The 19,130-nt window shown below is 38.9% G+C and overlaps 1 protein-coding gene across 1 annotated transcript; it reads right to left on the reverse strand.

Annotated features, from left to right (window-relative positions):
- Nucleotides 1-697: 697 nt before the first annotated feature.
- si:dkey-98f17.5 (uncharacterized protein LOC569123 homolog) lies at nucleotides 698-18,052 on the reverse strand. Its single transcript, XM_059337640.1, has 12 exons — nucleotides 17,921-18,052; nucleotides 15,234-15,345; nucleotides 13,432-13,525; nucleotides 12,377-12,431; nucleotides 8,998-9,138; nucleotides 8,755-8,915; nucleotides 8,569-8,667; nucleotides 4,993-5,138; nucleotides 4,616-4,787; nucleotides 4,427-4,539; nucleotides 3,952-4,039; nucleotides 698-3,172 (listed from the first exon to the last, which is right to left on the reverse strand). The coding sequence occupies exons 1-12, from the start codon at nucleotides 18,030-18,032 to the stop codon at nucleotides 3,119-3,121; spliced, it is 1,347 nt and encodes a 448-aa protein (XP_059193623.1). The 5' UTR covers nucleotides 18,033-18,052; the 3' UTR covers nucleotides 698-3,118.
- Nucleotides 18,053-19,130: the final 1,078 nt, after the last annotated feature.

Here is a 19,130-nt window from a genome sequence, read left to right on the forward strand (position 1 = left end):
GAATGCTTAATTGAGCTACTGTCATGGAAAAAATTATTAGACCACCCTTGTTTTCTTCAATTTCTTGTTAATTTTAATGCCTGGTACAACTAAAGGTACATTTGTTCGGACAAATATAATGATAACAGCAAAAATAGCTCATGAGAGTTTAATTAAAGAGCTGATATCCAGCCATTTTCCATGGTTTTCTTGATGATGATTTTGGTTATCAAGATAACCATGGAAAATGTCTAGATATCGGCTCTTAAATTAAACTTTTATGAGCTACTTTTGTTGTAATCATTACATTTGTCCAAAAAAATGCACCTTTAGTTAGTAAGAAATTGAAGAAAAAGAGCTAACAGAATAACTGAATTTCCCCTCAGGGATAAATAAAATATTTTTTAATTTTTAATTTAATTTCTGAATTTTTATATTTTTTTCCATGACTGTATACTGGGCCCAATCTGATTCTTTGTTAAGGTGTTTTTACTTGCAACCCACTTGTGTGCAGATTGTTGAGAAAACAATTATCCAATTTTGTATGACTAGGACTTATTTTTGCCTTGGTATTGAGAGAGGTATTGGGTATCATTTTTTTAAATACTACCATTGTTTCAAAGTTTAAAATTCTGGTATTGTGACAACCTTGACTCCACCTGTTGTTTATGTGCATTCTTCACTTTATAACCAGTGAAAAAGTAAATAGTCAGTCCAGTAAAAGTCAGTAGAAAAGGTTTAATAATTTTCAAGGAAGTGACAGCGCATAGTTTGCATGTTTTTGACAAGTTTCATTCTTTGAGTCGGGATTACTAAGAAAAACATTTTCCTCATCAGTTGAGCCTTGATTTCATACAACAAAAGTAAATGTTGGACAAATTACAGAGAACAGATAAAGTCACACACGTTTCACAAATATGAAATAATAAAAACAAAGATGGAAACACTTTCTATGACGCCCATGTTTATAAAGCAATATAATCATACTTATAATGGGTTGTACTCATTAGTATTCATCATAATGACAGTATATTGTAATGCATTAAAGACATCAGAGAAAGTGTTACCACAAATATTTTCCCTAATGAGGAGGACACCTGGAAGGCATCTAACACACACCACACAAACTGACAGCGTTCACAACGATATTGCAAACAGCCCATAGAGGTTTTTCTATATTATTTGGGTAAAAAGCCCTTTGAGACTGACACATAAATCAACAATCACTGGAGTGAAGACCACATGCTGTTGTAGCCATGAAACTAGATTTGATGGATTTGTAGACAACAAATAGGGTTCAGAGCTCTTAAACATTCAAGGAGATACACATCAGTGCAGTGACCGACTTCACAACCAGTTTCACTATATTGTTGTAATAAAGCACCTAAAGCACAGGTTTTGAAGAGGCTTGGGCATTATCATGGTATTACTGTACTGTAGATATTTAGAAATGTCTTTCAATGCTACAGAAGCTGCTCTTTCTTTTAGACCAGGGATGTCCAAACTATTCCACAAAGGGCCGTGTGGCTGCAGGTTTTTGTTTCAACCAAGCAAAAGCACACAGTTTGACCAATCAACTGTCTGAAGACTGAGATCAGTTGATGAACTGAGTCAAGTCTGGTGTGCTGCTGCTTGGTTGGAACAAAAACCTGCAGCCGCACGGCCCTTTGTGGAATAGTTTAGACATCCCTGTTTTAGACTAAGGGAGATGCTGTGTTCAGGTGATGTGTTATAGTGCACAGCACGCGCCACAAGCTGAGCTGAGAAAGATGACGACTATGAGTGGTGGGGTTAACATTACAGGACTAGTAAAAAAAAGTAAAATTCTGCTGCCCCTGTTAGGGAGTATTTTTGGTTTAGCACTGATAATAAAGGTCAGCCAGCTGTTGGGACTACATTATGCCACAGATGGATTTTGTTCATTTGTGCATGTGAACTGACTTGAATGGAAAATGCAGCAGCATTTCTCATCAGCCGCTAGCTACAAAGGGGTGTCTGTGACTCTCTTTTGTTCTGCAACAAAGGACAGCCAACATGGACAAAGCTGTTTTTGGGTGATTTCTGTCTTTTTTTGTGTGTGCAAATTTAACGAATTGCATCTAAAGAATGAGAGAGAGCCACAGAGTTTTATTTTGTTTCTGTTGAGTATGAATGGAGCATGTTTTATGAGTAAACAATGCAACTAAACTACTCTTAGTTCAGTGAAAGAGAGAAACTTTAAATCAGAAAGCGCATTTTTCTGTTTTTTAACGGAAATAGACGTAACAATATTTACTGTCTTGAAGAGCTTGTGGAAGATAGCAAACTTGTCACTAAAACGCATCTCCCTGCTGAAACAACGGTACATATACCGTTAAATGCCAATGGAATTTCAGATGATATGAAAAACTAGATACTGCCCAAGCCTAGTCATGGCTGTGGCTTCTTTAAATTCTATCACATCCGGTATATATAAAAAACACTTGCTATTAAAATCACAGGACAAAACAAACATCTCATAGCAGGACAGAGACACTATGGAGGCAGGAGAGAGCTTGCAGTCTTATTGATATGAAAATGTTTGATGAAAGGGCCGACCATAATGCCCAAGTGTTATCACAGCATTGGTTATTGAAGTGTTGTTAACAGTCATACACAAGAGGAGAACATTTTGGTACCTTAAGACAACATGGCAGACTTCAGGACGGTGGTGAGACATCTGAGATGAGAACTGGCTTTACAGAGAAACTCCTAAAAACACTTTTTGCTGGCAGAAAGCAGCTACAAGTTACTGAACAATTTAAGAAAACAGTTTGTAAACACTTCTTTCTGGCATCAACTTTTTTGTACTATAAAAACTGAAGAAGAAAAAAAACCATTCACATTATCAAAGCTTATCCTGCACTGACTAATAAAGGCACTTAATCTTTAATTGAAGCTCTTGAGATGATAAATGTTGGCAGTGAATTCTGCTGCATTCAGAGGTTACACCTGCCCGACTGAGAAGAGTAAAACCTGATCATTTGGTCGATTATCATAAGTCCCACTAATTCCACTACAGACACAAAATGATGCACTGAGGCAGATGAGCCACTTCTCCCGAAAACCCTGTAGCAACACATCGACGCGTGTGTGTAAACTGTCTTCAGCTTACCCGGGGTCAGAGGTCATATTCTGCTGCACACTGCTGGAGGTACCATTCATACAGTTTCCCCTGTGGAGGAAAAATTAACCGTGTGAGATTCACAGTTCTGATACTTTAAGGTGCTAAAAAGCTTTGCAGAGCTGAGAGGAAGTGCAGAGTCCAGTAATATGTTTTGTTTGTTTAACTGCTGTATTACAAAGATGCACCCATTGCAATTTTCTTGTGTCTTTTTTTTTTTTATTCCAATGTTTTTTAAAGTCTGACCTGCCGATTCTGGTTTTTACAAACGTTTTTATAACTTTTCTTTCGTTGAAAAAATTCAGAAATGTATTAAGTTCAATTGTGTGTTTAAAAAAAACTATGACTGCAAAAGATACAGGACTTTCTCTAACGTTCACACAAACATATATATAAAATAAAAGTCAAATAAAATTAATCAGAAAATTGACTTTTTCATATCCCATCTTATCCAAGGTTGGCTAATGGCTAATTTTGGACCTGCAAGTGTTATAAATTGCAAACTGTGTATCTTCTTCACTCACGCTGAAGAACTTTCACATCAATGGCATGATGTGTGTGTGTGTGTGTATGTGGCTGTGACATTAGTCTGTTCCTTCGTTTATGTGACATAAACCCATCATGTGGCCCATGGTGTTAATTTGACCAGCAAAAGAAAACAGTATATATACTGTACCGGACTGTCCGGCCAGGCACTGGTCATGGATCAGCTGAAAATCTGCAGGTTTTGACAGTGTGCGATTGATAGGAACATCTTCATTTGCACATGTAATACTGCAAGTTTAAAGTTTGCACTTCACATGGCCTAATGGCATAAAAAAGAATCTAACCTTCTTAGTTTTGACGATATCCCGGATATAATCACTGTAGTCTGTCATCGTCTTCTTCTCCTTCTTCGTCAGAGTCTTGTCTCCTCGACTGACAAGGAAGAACATCACAGCAATGTGACAAAACTGAAAAAGTGCTGCTTTATGTAGACATTTCACTGAGGGTCAAGGGTTTAAATTTAAGTACTCTGGTTCCCATATGAACAAAAAAATATGTGACAATATTGATAATGTCAAGCAGAACTTTCTGAACCCCAAAATTGTCTTTAAATGTCTTGTATTTCCCATCAACAGTCCAAAGATATTCAGTTGAAACTCGAAACACCTTCACAATTGAGAAGCTGGAACCAATTAATCTCGGGCCATTTTTATGAAGAAAGTACTTGAATAATCATCAACAGCAGATGATCAACTAATAGAAATGATTTGCTTCAGCTCTATGTATGTTTATGTTTGTGTTTTATATTGTAACACTCACCCTGCAAAATACTTTGCTAGGAAAAGCAGGAGGTAGCAGAAAGCTCCAAAAATGATGACAAACACAACTTGTCCGTCTTCTGGTATGCACTCCCATATATACATCACTACTCCCTGCGAGACAAATATGCAATCAATAAATCAATGAATCAATCGATGAATCAATCAGTCAATCAACCAAAGGACTTACTGTGAAGGTGGAGAGGGTCCGAGCCGCCCCTTCACCCACCAGCTCGTCCAGCTGTTCTTTGGAGAAAGTGTTCACAACGAAACTGAGGATGAAGAGGGCGGGAAGGAAAACACCCAGAAGGCCACACAAGAAGGAGTGAAGACGGACGCTTTTGTTGTGAGTCACATTTGCCCTGCGTGCACACGGAGGAAATCTGGTTTTAATATCACATTTTCTGCAGCAGAAAATAATATCGAGTGACTCTTATCTCCTCCGTATACATCTGATATGATTTATTTGCTCTGAGGTTCCACCTGTCATTTTCTATCAGGGAAATTAGATTTAGCAATAATTTCAACACTGTAACATGTGCTATGCTGTGAGCTGAGAGGTCACACCTGTCTTGCTCTAGTTTGCCGCTGATGGTGGAACAAATGAGGTCACAATCTTTCTCCAACTGATTCAGGGTCTTCTGAACGGCCTGGTTGATGGTCTTCTCGATGGTCTGACACACCCCGTCGATCTGGTTCACACAGCGGCTCGGCTACAAAAGACAAAAGGCTCATAAGTGCATCCATTTCTTTAATAATTATACAAACATGTTAGTCTGGGTATACCCATACTGCCTTGCGCACTCAAATTTAATTTCGAACCTCCAGGCAGTCTGGCAACCAGGGCCGTTTCTTAGCCCTGTTTTAGGGATCCAATCACAGAGCGGGGAGGGACGGCAAGACGATGACCGTCATCGATTTGTCGTCCCTCCCCTACTACTACTCGGCAGACGGAAGCTTGTAGTTTTGTAGTTTTCTTACGGATCCAACATGGCCGCAGCAGACTCCTGTTTCACCACGAAAAAGGATGTTTTAGCCTTGCTTCCGACAGGATTTGGGAAAAGTCTAATTTACTAATCTACCAACTAGCCCCGCTACTTGCGCCGCTACTAGGCCCGCTACCGTAACGCCGGTGATCTCGCTACGAGCCGGGGGACAGCGGAGCCGCTGTGAGACCCGCAGCAGCTTGTTTATTGCCCATAAAATCAGTGGATGTGTGTGGCTGAATGACATGAGGGGGAATAAGGTGTAAAAATAAATAATCTTGCAGAAAGCGAGAACTGGAGAAGCAAAGCAGCAAGCAACACACACACACTGCCGGTAGACTGTGAGCAGTCAGAGTCAGAACATGCTGCAGAAAAACATTGCAGAAGCAGAATTGAGCATTTTAGCCTCAAAGTAGAGATGGGCTAGTCTGGCTATGTAAACATCAATTTCTGTCGCTCTACATACGTCATCTGGTATAACTGATACAATTGGCTAAGAGCTACCTACAGACGCTTTTGAGAGACATTCGTATCGCCCAATAAACGGTTCTGGAGGATCGTAAACCACGCCTCCTCTACGGAGAAATGAACGGCTGGTTTCCAGACTAATCTCATTTGTGATTAGTCTGGTGTTAGCCAGGCTACAAACATGTTGTTATATTTGAATAATTATAAGAAGGCCGACAGCTCAGATAGCAATTGTGTTTTGCTCTACTGTAGCTCTCCTCTTTCCCACAGATCCCACAGAGTTTGTATTCTCACAGAAGTAAGATGTGTGTATTATCATGTTTAGGCTTTGTAGCTCATAGATACACGCCTGTAAGAACAACACACATGCACACATTGTGTATCACAATCTTCAAACGAGACTTGGACAGCTGTTGGCCTGTCCACGTCATTGGTAACTGGCCAATAGAACTCGGTTGCATGTTCCTCCTTTTTTTGTACAGGGCAGGCCTTACCCCAAAAATAATGAAATGTGAATTAAGACAGAAATCGGGGCTCATTCTGACTGGGATCCCGCGAGAGCGATGTCAGTCTGAGTCCAGCGCTGTGACCTAAAGAAAGCCTGCATTGAGACCAGTCTTTTTTCTTTCCTGTTGTGTTTATTCTTGGGCTTCCAATCAACGAACCTGAGATCCTTTACAATGTACAGCTGTGCATCTCAAAGAGGGAAGGTGTACTCAACAAATCCTGGGGGTATTTTGACTGACAGCCATGTGCACTTAGCAGGAAGTGAAGCTAGACTTGCTCAGCGAAATTAAATTGGAGGTCGGGAGATGTGCACAAATCTTCCGTGCAGGGAAGAGCTTTGTGGTCGTGGATCACAAGATGGTGCAGCAGTAACTCAGGCCTGTGGCTGCCTTGTCAAAGGTGGCTGATCAAAGGCCATGGTTTACAACCCCCGCCATCCCACCCCTCCCCCACCAGCGGGTAACTCTCTCAGTCATCATGTTGCAAAATAAATCATCCTGTTGCAGCCATCAAGAGCCACCAGCAAACCTGGAGAGGAGAATTTATATTCAAGGATAATCAATGGCTGTTCCACCCTCAAGGATAGGATGAATCCAGGCTGAGAATCAGACCTGAGAGATTTGTTCAAGAAAAACACCAGAAACAGCCTAAATCTGGTGATGGGTGTTAGAATAATTTGATTATTCTACGTTGTTTAAATGATTTGATTACACTGCTTCTTTTGTCTGACTCTGTTCTCTGTCTCTGTGCGTGACGCAGGTCACTATCAAAGGTCAACCTTGGTACTATTAATCAGGCAATATGATTATGATACAATGATTATGTTTGTGTGTGAATGTTGGTTTAGAAACTGTGATTACTTTAATTACATATATTCCATTTGCTCAAACTGATTAAGATTCTATTTTCACAAAGAATATATTTTATGTTTCATATTTTTTAGACCTTAGAATACATTTAGACATTGATGTGCCGGGCATCAGAAGATTGTGGCCCGGTGACATGATGTTTCCCTGTATTGATTAAAACTGACGAATCAACGGATCAAGAAGGCGGAACTTCCTGGAAGAAATCTACCATCATGTTTAGTAGACAATTGTTAGTATTTAATGGGTTCAAGGGAAAGGACGGGGTTCAGACTTCATGAACTGAAACCCGTCTGTGTGTATCAGGGAAGTGAGTTTTGGACCCGGAGATCTCTGTATTGCACAATTTTTGACGTATTGTAATAAAATTATGTTAAATTGAGAACTTGGACGTCCTCCTGCTCATCATTCCCCATCAACAATCTGCGCTCTGAAAAGATAGGTGAGGATTTTTGGTGTTGGAGTCAGGTTATTCATTTTTCAAGGTTTCCTCAAGCTATTTTTCTAACTCTGGGGAAAGCACTGCATGATTTAGGTAAAGAATCAGAGGGTTATTGTTGTTTGCACAACTGTTTTATGTCTAATTCTATTTTATTTTTAAATTAAAAACGACATCCTGTTGAAGCTTTAATGTGTAACTTTTCTGCATTAAATAGTTAAAAGCAACCAGACCTATGTAATTTATTTCTTTGACTCGTGTATTTACATTATCCCAAATTATTCTAACAATTTTCATAGCAAGAGAAATCTGAATTTTATTCAGAGTAATGCTTCATTTTGCCTGTCAGTGGCACTTTATTCCCTTTGCATATGAAACAGCATTGTGGTTGCGTCAGCTAAATGACATGTAATGTAATGTAATGTAATGGTTGTCGTTAGAAGTAGTGTTAAATTGATTTTAATCCAGTTTTAGGACACATTTTTACAATGCACTTTTCAAATCTTGGTGGTTTTTAATGACATATTTCAACTGAAATATGACATCTGCATCTGTTATCAGAGAAGCAAGGTATTAAGGTAAACCGCTCTGGTAAGTGTTTTACCAGTTTTAATCACTGCGTCTTTAAGTTTTTGACAGGGGGAGAACTCTGGATAAAAACCTCCTGCAGGATGAACACTTAAGGAATCCTAACTGGGAGAAACTGACTGCAAAGACATAATGATGCTGAAGACTCCCATGATCCCACGCTACTAAAAACATTACCAAACTCTGTCTTTTGTTATTGTTTTGACTGAAAGACCCTTTAGCAGCAGAAAATTACATACTGTGTGGTTAACTGGCCATCATTACGGGAACAGCAAATAAACAGTCTTACCTTCTGTGGGTTGGGGATGTATATTGTGGGCATCTCAAAACCACATTTGTTGAGACCAGGACGGCGACACAGCTCCTGGACTATCTGCATCATCACCCTCTGCAGAAATAAACAAAGTAGAAGTAAGTATACATATGTTTTTGGAGACAAATCTATGTATGAAAGGTACATATTAAATTAACTTACCTGTCTGTCTGTTTCCTTCCCAGCTTCATCAGCCTTGCTGAGGTAGAACAACAGTTTGTCTCCGCATTTCTCACTCAGGCTCTCCACGATGTTGAGTGTGCGTTTGCAGAGCGCCTGGCCCATCGGGTCGAAAAATACAAATATCAAGTCAGCCTGTTCTCCTGCAAAAGAAACCCAACACAAACAGTTTTTAGAGAAACGACTTCATAGTAGATAGTAAACCTTAAAGCTGCAAAGACGTACCCAACCAGGTGATGGCGCTGTTGACATTAAAAGGGTAGACCATGTCTCCGTCCACCAAACCAGGCGTGTCCACAAATGTCACCAAACTGAACTTCTTCTGCTTTGAGGTGGAGATCTCAGCAGACAGGTAGTCTGTAACACCTGCAATAAACAAAAATGTGTGTGCAGCTGCTTCCTTCAGGATACATTTATAGTTACAAAGACAATTAATAAAAAAACTAGTCCCTGCAGGAAGCTGTCCCCTCTAATGACTGTATTATTATCTGCTAGGAGAAGCTGCAGTGCAGTCAATACTTGGAAACCTGAGGGAGGCCAGTGACATTAAAGGTCAAGAACTCAGTCCAATTTTTGTGTTCGCAGGTTTGCTTTTAAGAGGAAATGTGCATTTGATTGAATTCAAAACGATTTAGTAACGATTTATGTAAGGATCGATAGCGACCACACCCTCACAGATAAAACTTTAAGTCTCAGTTTTCTCCCCATCTGTTGTAATGGTTACACACAACAGCTCTTCAACTGGCAGCTTTAGCGTGGGGCTGGGGACATAAAGCTAGCCAGTGAAGAACGACTGTGAGGCAACGCGCTGTGAGGTTTACCATACACCACCACATCAACCAAATATGAGTCCCCCTCAAAATCTAACTCTGAGCACCACAACAAAAACACTACTTAGACACTTTTGACAAATTAACAGCACCCGCCCACCCACACCCTCTGCCCTCCACACACACACACACACACACACACACACACATGCACGGCTGGGATGACTGAGGCTGTTTCATCGGAAGAGGCAGGTGTTAACAGCCAGCACAGATCCCGTCCTTGTGCTGCAGCGAGCAGCGCCACTGCACATTAGCATTCCCTTATGTTTCTCTTACATCAGCATGACCACAGCATCAATGCTTCTGCCTCCTATCAAATGTCAGAGGAGTATATTCTCAAGCCTTTGTTGGATGACTGTTGCTTTTGAGGGGAAAAACATCATATATATGCTGATTTTATCATGCAGTTTCACGTTTATCTCCCTCAGGCTGCTAGTCTGTACTTCCCTTACACATGCATGCACCTTTGCATTACTAAAAAGAAAAGAAAACCAGCAATTACGTGACAACATTTTTAAATAAGTGCACCAAATAGTCTCGATACAGACATATTCATCAACTCCATTTGAAGAAAGTCCTCGGAGCCTTCCGAAAAGGTGAAAAGGAAACAAGAGCGGTACTCGCCGATGGGTGCTAAGTTCCTCAAGTGACTGTAACTGAGAAGGCTACACTAAAGATCCTGTGCACGAGGAAAAGGGCAAAGGCTGCAATAATGCTGCATCGACCAAGACTAAAAAAGAACTTGTTGGACTCAACAGGTCAAACCAGACACAATGCAAATATGTTTAAAAGAAATGGGCAAACAACACAGGCAAAATATTCGTATTGCAATATTAAGGAGAGGCATGAAACAGTTGCTTCCTATGCAGCATGTAGTCTAAACTCTTGACAACAGGTTGATAAGATTAAGACAAAAAGACAGAGTTAGACATGCTTTATGTAAGTCTAAAACAGTATAAAGAAGAATCTCCAAGCACATCCTAAAGGAGATCAAACTGTATAATCAGCAGCTACTCCCACATAAGGATATATGTTGCTTTTCTGATGAGTCATCCTCAGTCGCCGTGACAGGTAAACAAACGCCTGATATAATGTATTTCCAGAGGCAGCGGTGAAGTTCAAATAAAAAGCCTGCATGCATTCCAGCAGCAGATCGTTGGTGCTGCTCGGGGCCTGCAGAGCGGAGCTGCTGCTGCTGCTGCTGCTGGGCTGTGCCGTCTCTAATAGCTGTGACATTTCTCAGCAGCTCCTCCTGACTCCACTGCACTGCTGTCGATGGTGTGACTCACAAGCCATACCGTGAGCGATCCGGTCCGCACCCAGTGAACCCTCACTCTCCACACACTCACTGTCAAACGCACGCACATACATTACCGCCCTCCCCCTGATGCTCCCACTCAGACAGCAGGCACACCCAGAATCTCTGCACGACCACCTCAACATCCAGAGGCTTCAGACCACTGCTGACGCACAGAGAGCTCGGGCCAGTCGCCTTAAAACGATATGCTGCTAATTACGTCTTTTTCTTCAATGTGAGTGACCTCAAAATCACAAAAGACTAATAATAACCGGAAACATAAAAACAACCCATGGTTACAACACGTGTGATTAAACTGCCAGAGTTTAAGTTGGATGAAATCTTCTGTATGGATGTAGGTTATATCATATCTGGATAGCAATATATATCACAATATAGCAGTTTTTCGTGTAATTCAATAAATTAATAGTCTATATGAAATAGCTACATGGTAAAGAGTATTTTTATATACTCCACACTCCATGTTAGCAAACAGTGCCTCCATGCTTTGGATCAGTACATAAAGAGTCCAAATTATTTACTATTGCAGTAACACAGCTTTTTATTTTTCATTTTGTGATAGGAAAAAATATATATACCTATCTTTTCGGTCACTCAAATATGGAGATTTCCTTCTTTTATTTGTTTTATAAAACAAAAGAAAACATATTTTTGTGTTCAGAAGACATTTAGCAACGTCATCTTGACCTGTGAAACTTTGATGGCCATTTTCGCTATTTTCGGATGTTTAATTCATCAAACAATTCATCAATTGATTAAGGAAACAATTGGCAGACTACTCAATAATTAAAATATTGATGAGTTGCAGCCGTACATGCAGCAGAACACTTTTTTAACCTCAAAGGAGCAGCCTATGATTACATTCATCTCCTGCTCACTATTCCTAATGGTGCTTCTTCCTGCAGTTCCAGCAAATTTTAACACTTTATCCTCTCTTTGATGTTTTTCATCTTGATGCCAGCAGAGGGGGAACAAAAATCAATAAAAGCACAGTCATATGCATTTCTTCATTGCACCACAAGAGCGATGACATTAGTAAGAATTTTAAGGTATTATGGAGAAGTTAATGAGCATGTGTGCACTAAGACTGCAGTGCTGATCTTATCACCGCACAAAAGGAGGAAGTATTTTATTCTAGTTTCAGCATCAAAGGCAGGGAGAGGCAACGGCACAAGATTTGAGTGATTAACGTCACAAGGACTACATAAAAATGCACTAAACTGCTCTATTATGTGAGATATTAAGAAATATTTCTGTTACATGATGCATCTAATTAGAAACAGAGCAACATTCACACATAATGGTTAATTTAGAAACATATATTTTCAGTAAAGTACAGAGGGAGGCATGGCGTATCACTACATTATCAGAACAACTATTAAAAATTCTCCTAATAGTGTACTTTTCAGAAACCCATTATAAGTTACTGGTGCCAAAACAAGAACAACAGACCTACCTTTGAACTCAAGGAGTGGTCGAAAGTGAGGGTAGAGATGTAGGGTTGCGTTTCCCTGTGAAAGAGTTAAAAAGACAGTGTGAGAAATAACCTGATAAGACAGAAATTGATCTGCAGTTGGTTTTGAGCTCCCATCACGCCACAACAGAGTCCTCTCTCTTCTTGGTACTTCGCACTCAGTCTTCCACCAGCTGCTGCATCACTGCTCAGTACGCCAGCTTTAAGCTTTTCCTGTACATAAGAGATAATCCACTCTGCAGCAGTCCTGCACTGCAAATATATTATTCATCTTCATCATCTTCACACAGCAGGATGCCAACAGAGAGGCAGAGGAAGAGGATGAGAGAAGACGGAGAGACAGGTGTCTCCCAAGCCTGTTTATATGCTGCAAGGAGGCACCCTCTGTGTGTGTGTGTGTGTGTGTGTGTGTGTGTGTGTGTGTGTGTGTGTGTGTGTGTCTATACAACAAAGCTCCTTATTGGAGCAGCAAGCAGAATGAGAAATATCCACTGACAGAGGGAGTGTCCGCTCCGTACGAAGTGACATTGAACGAATCGTTTCATCAACCTTCATGATCAGCTGCAGCTTCATTACCGAAAACTGAGAAGTCCAAATATGAAATACTGTTAATCAACAAACACTGATAAGAGCTGGAAATACATTCTAAAGGCTTTAAAGTGGAGTTTGCATGTTTTCCCCATGTCAGCGTGGGTTCTCACCGGGTACTCCGGCTTCCTCCCACCGTCCAAAAACATGCACTTAGGTTTAATTGGTGACTCTAAATTGCCCGTAGGAGTGAATGAGAGCGTGATTGTCGTTCTCAATGTGTCTGCCCTGTGATAGTCTGGCAACCTGTCCAGGGTGTACCCCGCCCCTCGCCCAATGTCAGCTGGAATAGCTCCAGCCCCCCCGTAACCCAAATGCGGATAACGGGGAGCACAAAGCTGGTTGTTTTTATCCTGGTTTTCTTGTCAATCATTAGTCAGCACTTTTGTTCATCAGATCTTAAACTACTTTGTGTATGATGCTGGAAATGTTCTTCAATCCGTTCTTACCGTCAGCGATTCTCTTTTGCGGCCACTTGTGATGAACGTAAACCCCTGCGTTTCAATGGCCACGCCTGTTTTCTGTATGTGCTCCTCAGCGTACCTGAAACAGCAAGAGGCATCACATGCATCAAAACTATTGTTGCATTTAAAAAGTACACAGGATCTAAAGCAGTGACAAATACAATGTTGATTAGTTTTACAACATGGACTTTCAGTTTCCTCAAAATCAAGGACCTAACACGGCGTTCTTTTATACACGAACCAAGGTTATTACAGTTACAACACTGAGAAAGAGAGAGAGAGAGAGAGTTGACTGTGTGAACACTTTTCAGCTGTGCTTTAACATGCACACATGTGACCCTCACACTTTCTTAAGGGAATTTGACAATGATGCAATTTCAGGAGACACAATTACAAACAGCGTGGTGTAGCCTATTTACTAATACTTAAAATGAAGCAATTTCAATGATATTTATGTCTTTTTTCAAAAACTTTCAGGGGCTTAATTTTTCTCCACAAGCTTTCAAGGATTTCCAGGACCTGTAGGACCATAACCAAAGCTTTAGATGTCAGAAATTAGTGAGACATGTCCGTCAATATTCCTTATTGCACAATGTGTCATGTAAATATTATGAATGTTAATCATAATATTAAAAACTAGTTCTTCCCATCAGGAGGATTCCCAGTTATTCCCCCAACCATCAGGGCTGCAATACCAAGAAATAGTCAAATTACAGATTAAACAAATTTAATCTCTGGCTATATTATTATTACAATAAGCCAATAACGAATACAGAGTTTAAATGATGTGATATTTTAATTTCTATTCATTCTCACCCACACACATCAACAACTTCATGCTAAACACACACACACACACACACACACACACACACACACTATATATATATAATATGTGAGGTCAGCAGCGACTGTGGGCATGATTGACAGCTGTGCTCTCATGGAGGTCGTTCAAAGCACATTCCTGAATCCGCTGAGGGAAACATTTCAAATGTAATGGAGAGTTTTTCAGCCCCTCAAACAGACACTATTTTAACAAATGTAGAGCCAAAACAAACAATTAATCATTTAGATGTTAAATTAACTGGCAACAAACTGGTAGGTGATCAGTTATTTTAATTTTTTTTTTTTGGAAAAGTGTTGCTTTTATTTGCCATAAATAGACTTTAGTTGGGATTTTTTTCTAGAACATAATGAAAGAAATGTTGTTTAGAATTGTGTCATAGCATTGTTTGTCCAACAGAGTGCGCTCCAGCATTCCTGTAGCATTCCTAAACCATATAAATCCTATACATTTGATTCAACACATGGGACAAGAACTTTAAGTCACTGAAGTAAATAAAAAACAACTGGAGTCAAGACACAGCCACTTTACGAATGATTAAAACTATAAACCAGCAAAAAATTGATCAACATAGGTCACCATGGTCTAAACAGACATAATCACAAACACGAACAAAAAGTAACATTTGCACTGGAAACATAAAAACAGCAAACTCCACACATTAACTATATAAATATATCTTTGAATATTGACTTTTATATTTATACTGGGATTTCTTTATAAAATGTACTTTATGTTTTCTGAAGCTTTATTCTGCAAATAGCTTTTGTCAAAACACTCAACTGGTAAACAAACAAATCCACATTTCATGTGTCAAAACTGCTGAACAATTCAAACCACAATTGTGTGAAGATGGTATTTCTGTAAGCTTTCCCTCACAGATGCAGCAGAGCGAATGAAGCTGAATGTCACTGTAGATCCTATCAGCCATGACGTGCATTACCAGTTAATGAAGGAGCTCTTCCCTGCAGAGTGATTCCCCATTATCATCACAACAATCTTCTTTCTGGGAGGCAGGAGCCGGACTCCCAGGCTGCTGGCGATCTTCACCAGGCCTGAAGACACAAACATGTACACACCTGTTAGGATAGGATAGTATATATATATATATATATATATATATATATATATATATATATACTGAAAATACTATGCCACTATATTATATATATATATATATATATATATATATATATATATATATATATATATATATATATATACTGAAAATACTATGCCACTATATTTTTATATAGGATTCGACAGATATATCCGTTTACCGATATTGTTGGCTGATATTGGCCAACCAGAGGCATATCAGTATTTATTGGTATTAGAGTATATTTATATATGCTGCAAACTTATTTTACACAATATATAATGCAGAAAATTGCTTGGCGTGATTAAAAAATGTATGAGGTATATATATATTTATATATATATATATATATATATATATATATAAATATATATATATATATATATATTTTTGAGGAATATTTTCTAACAATAAAAACAATAATGAATAAGTATTTACGTGGGTATAAATTAAGGCTATTATTTATTATTCAAATTACTTAGGGCTGAATGTCAGATATTCTGTGATTGAAGCCTCAGATATAACAGAATGTGCTGCTTTCTATTTGGCATACATCATCATACACTCCACATCTATGCATTTTAGACTGTTGTTTTGTCTATAAAAACAAAAAATTTGAAGATCACATTTTGGATTCTGAGAAGTTGCAATAGTCTTTTTTGGTTATTTAACAGACTAACAATCAGTTGATGAATCTAAAGAAACCAATCAGCAGTATGATGAAATTAGATGCAGCTTTTTAAACAAATTCCTATTTACCTTGTTTAGTAAAAAAGTGAGATTAGCAGGTTTTTCTTGGTTATGAAATTGGTTTGGTGCCATAATATAAGAAAATATCAAAATGTGGAAAAATTCACACTATATATAATCAGAAATTGTGCCTTTAAACAAGCCGTCAGGACTTGTGTAAGTTTGTGATGCCACTATATTTTTATATGGAATTCGACAGATATATCCGTTTACCGATATTGTTGGATGATATTGGCCAACCAGAGGCATATCAGTATTTATTGGTATTAGAGTATATTTATATATGGGGCAAACTTATTTTACACAATATATAATGCAGAAAATATTGCTTGCTGTGGTTAAAAAAATGTATGAGGTATTTATTTATTTATTTGTATTCCATTTCTAGAATTATTTAGCAATGCAATACATTGTATGTATACTGTTCAATAGTTTTATAAATTATTTAATAAGATAGAGAAAGTAGCCTACTGAATGCTTTTACAAAGTCAATTCCCGTATTGGTCGGGCACTAATTATTTAAAGGTGGAAAGTAACGTCATAGTGCCGTTACAGTCATTTCAGAGCAGACTAGACAGTGGATAATGGAGCGTTTCAGTTTTCAGAGGGTGAACACAGGTTAGAGAATATGTTTATTCTCATGGATTAACTGCAGCGTCACAAGACCCTGAAAATCCATCTTGTTGGGTTTTAAGTCACATGTTTGGATCCACACAACCGGACAAATCAACATCCTGTGAGAAACTACATGTAGACGTGACGGTGTGCGACAGTAATTGATCATGGTGCTTTAAATCACCTGCCAAGTTTGTTTGGAAAGTGTCTCCCCCTTTTCAGAGAGTTTCCAATGATGCCTTCTCAGATAGTTCTGTGTAACAAAACATCTGGCACATTAAATGAGACTACTGGTAAATTCAGACAGTAAGAGGAAATGTGTTTTTTTTTTAACATTTAAGCATGTAAATATGTTCCAGTACAAAAATCAAAAACAAAAGTATTAATTAGTAGCACATTGCTTAGTTCTTTCCTGGGAACTTCTGAGGAAAGATCATATAATAAATGGAGCACAGGAGTGAAAGCTCAAATAAACTTGTCTGTTTGACATTAACGCACATTCCCACATTATTCTCTATGAATCTAGAACAACTGATTGTTATTGAAGTGAAGCAGCTTTTACTTCTCATCAGACAGGCCTGTTCCTGTTTCTGTTATTCCAGATTTAACTATTATAGGCCTACTGTAGTAACTTAAACCTGACGAGACACACCTTAAAGTGCTGTAGGTGCAACACACAGTGTGCTATTCCACTGTAACAGGATTGTTGTTACACAGTTCTCCAAATATTTACCATGACCCTGCAACCCAGTAACTTATTTTTAAACCAAACCACCTGGGCGGAACAGCTTGTTATTCAGTATATTACAGGTGGATCTGTTTACGCAAAGTTGTCCTTACATTTAAAGCACAAATGTACAAATGTAGGTGATGAAACGTGACAGTTTATTGGCTGCAGACAGTCAGATAGACGCTGTCGCCCTCCGGAGCTGCAGAGGAGCCACACCAGTGTTCAATGTCAATGTTTGACACTGACAGACAGCTGCTGCACCCCAACACCTACATTACACTTTAACCGAGCAGCGTTTTATAGTTTCACCTGCACTACGAACTTCAGACACACTTAAGTTACATAACATCACAACTGTGCGTGCTTGAATCGGCTTTACGGTGCCAACTTCTCTCTACCTCAGACCCATGTTAATCCACCTTACTTGATTATTTACCGTTTTCGCTGTCGACATATAAAGTGTGGCATTCTTTCAGTATCCTCTCACTCGGTGTGGTGATCGCAGACTCCAGGGGGTTTGCGACAGACCGGGGCTTTCTGCCCGACATTATGAACAACTCTGCCACCAGTCGCCTTTCTGCAGTTTCTAAAAACACCAGGGGAAGAGTTTCAGTGTTGCACAAGGACTTTCCTGTGCGGATAAAGCGCCCTCTTGCGGCCAAGCAGTGACAGGACACCGAGGACAGACTCAACATGAACAGGCAACACGGTTGTTGGTGTTTTTTTTGTTTTTTGTCACCTATATTTTATTTATACGTTTTCAAGTCAATACAGAGAATTAAAAAATACCTTCTTTTTTTAATTACCAGAAAAGGAAACAAGGAGAACAGGAAAACAACATATTGGCAGATATAATCTCATATATGTTATGAATAACACTTTCATTATCTAGTTAGAGAAGGCAGTGTCAAAGTCGAAGTCAAATTTATTTATATAACGCATTTACAGACGGCTAAACCGCACCAAAGTGCTTCACATAAAAGTGCAAAGAGTGCAATAAAGTACAGAATTGACAAAGGTGAAAGAAACAAAAACAACAGAGGTGGGTTTTTAAAGTGATTTTAGAGTGATAAAATCATAAAATAGATAGATGTAAAAAGGGTAAGAGGGGACCAAGGACTGTATTTCATTTTATATACTTATTTATTAATAATAATTAAATAAAATTATTAATCCCCTCTCCCCTCAGGTTTGATTATTTTTCAGGAATCAGACTTGACCCTTAGCCCTGCCTTGAAAAAGCCTGGATTTTCTGTCAATCAAAGCAGGCAAATGTTGGAGCTGAAAAGACGAAACATAAGAACAGGTGAGTGGACATACGCACTGACATTTACACCAAATAGGGGAGACCGGGGATGGTTGTAACACTTTTTGTCTCAGCAACTACAACTTCCTGAATTTTTGTGTGAGAGCTCTCACATTTTGACACAAAGTACCCTTATTTATCTTATACAAAAGGCAGCATTTCCAACGTCTCCAACTATATCAGAAAAAATGAAACGATCAAATACAGGGAGTTCCATTGTTACAATCTGCCCCGTTACTTGGGAGAGCCTAAGATATAACACAACCTAGGGTAAGTTGTAACAGTAATGAAGAATTACAAATGTGATGACAATAGAATTGGACAGCATCTATTTTTTTAA

Source organism: Centropristis striata, chromosome 7, assembly GCF_030273125.1.
Source record: "Centropristis striata isolate RG_2023a ecotype Rhode Island chromosome 7, C.striata_1.0, whole genome shotgun sequence".
NCBI lineage: Eukaryota > Metazoa > Chordata > Actinopteri > Perciformes > Serranidae > Centropristis > Centropristis striata.

Excerpts from the sequence above, each read along its gene's own strand:
- si:dkey-98f17.5 (XM_059337640.1), bottom strand. The coding sequence starts at position 18,032 with ATGTCGGGCAGAAAGCCCCGGTCTGTCGCAAACCCCCTGGAGTCTGCG. Across the intron at positions 5,139-8,568 it reads ACATCCCCAACCCACAGAAG|CCGAGCCGCTGTGTGAACCA; the intron begins GTAAGACTGTTT and ends TGTCTTTTGTAG. Across the intron at positions 4,040-4,426 it reads CTAGCAAAGTATTTTGCAGG|TCGAGGAGACAAGACTCTGA; the intron begins GTGAGTGTTACA and ends CTTCCTTGTCAG.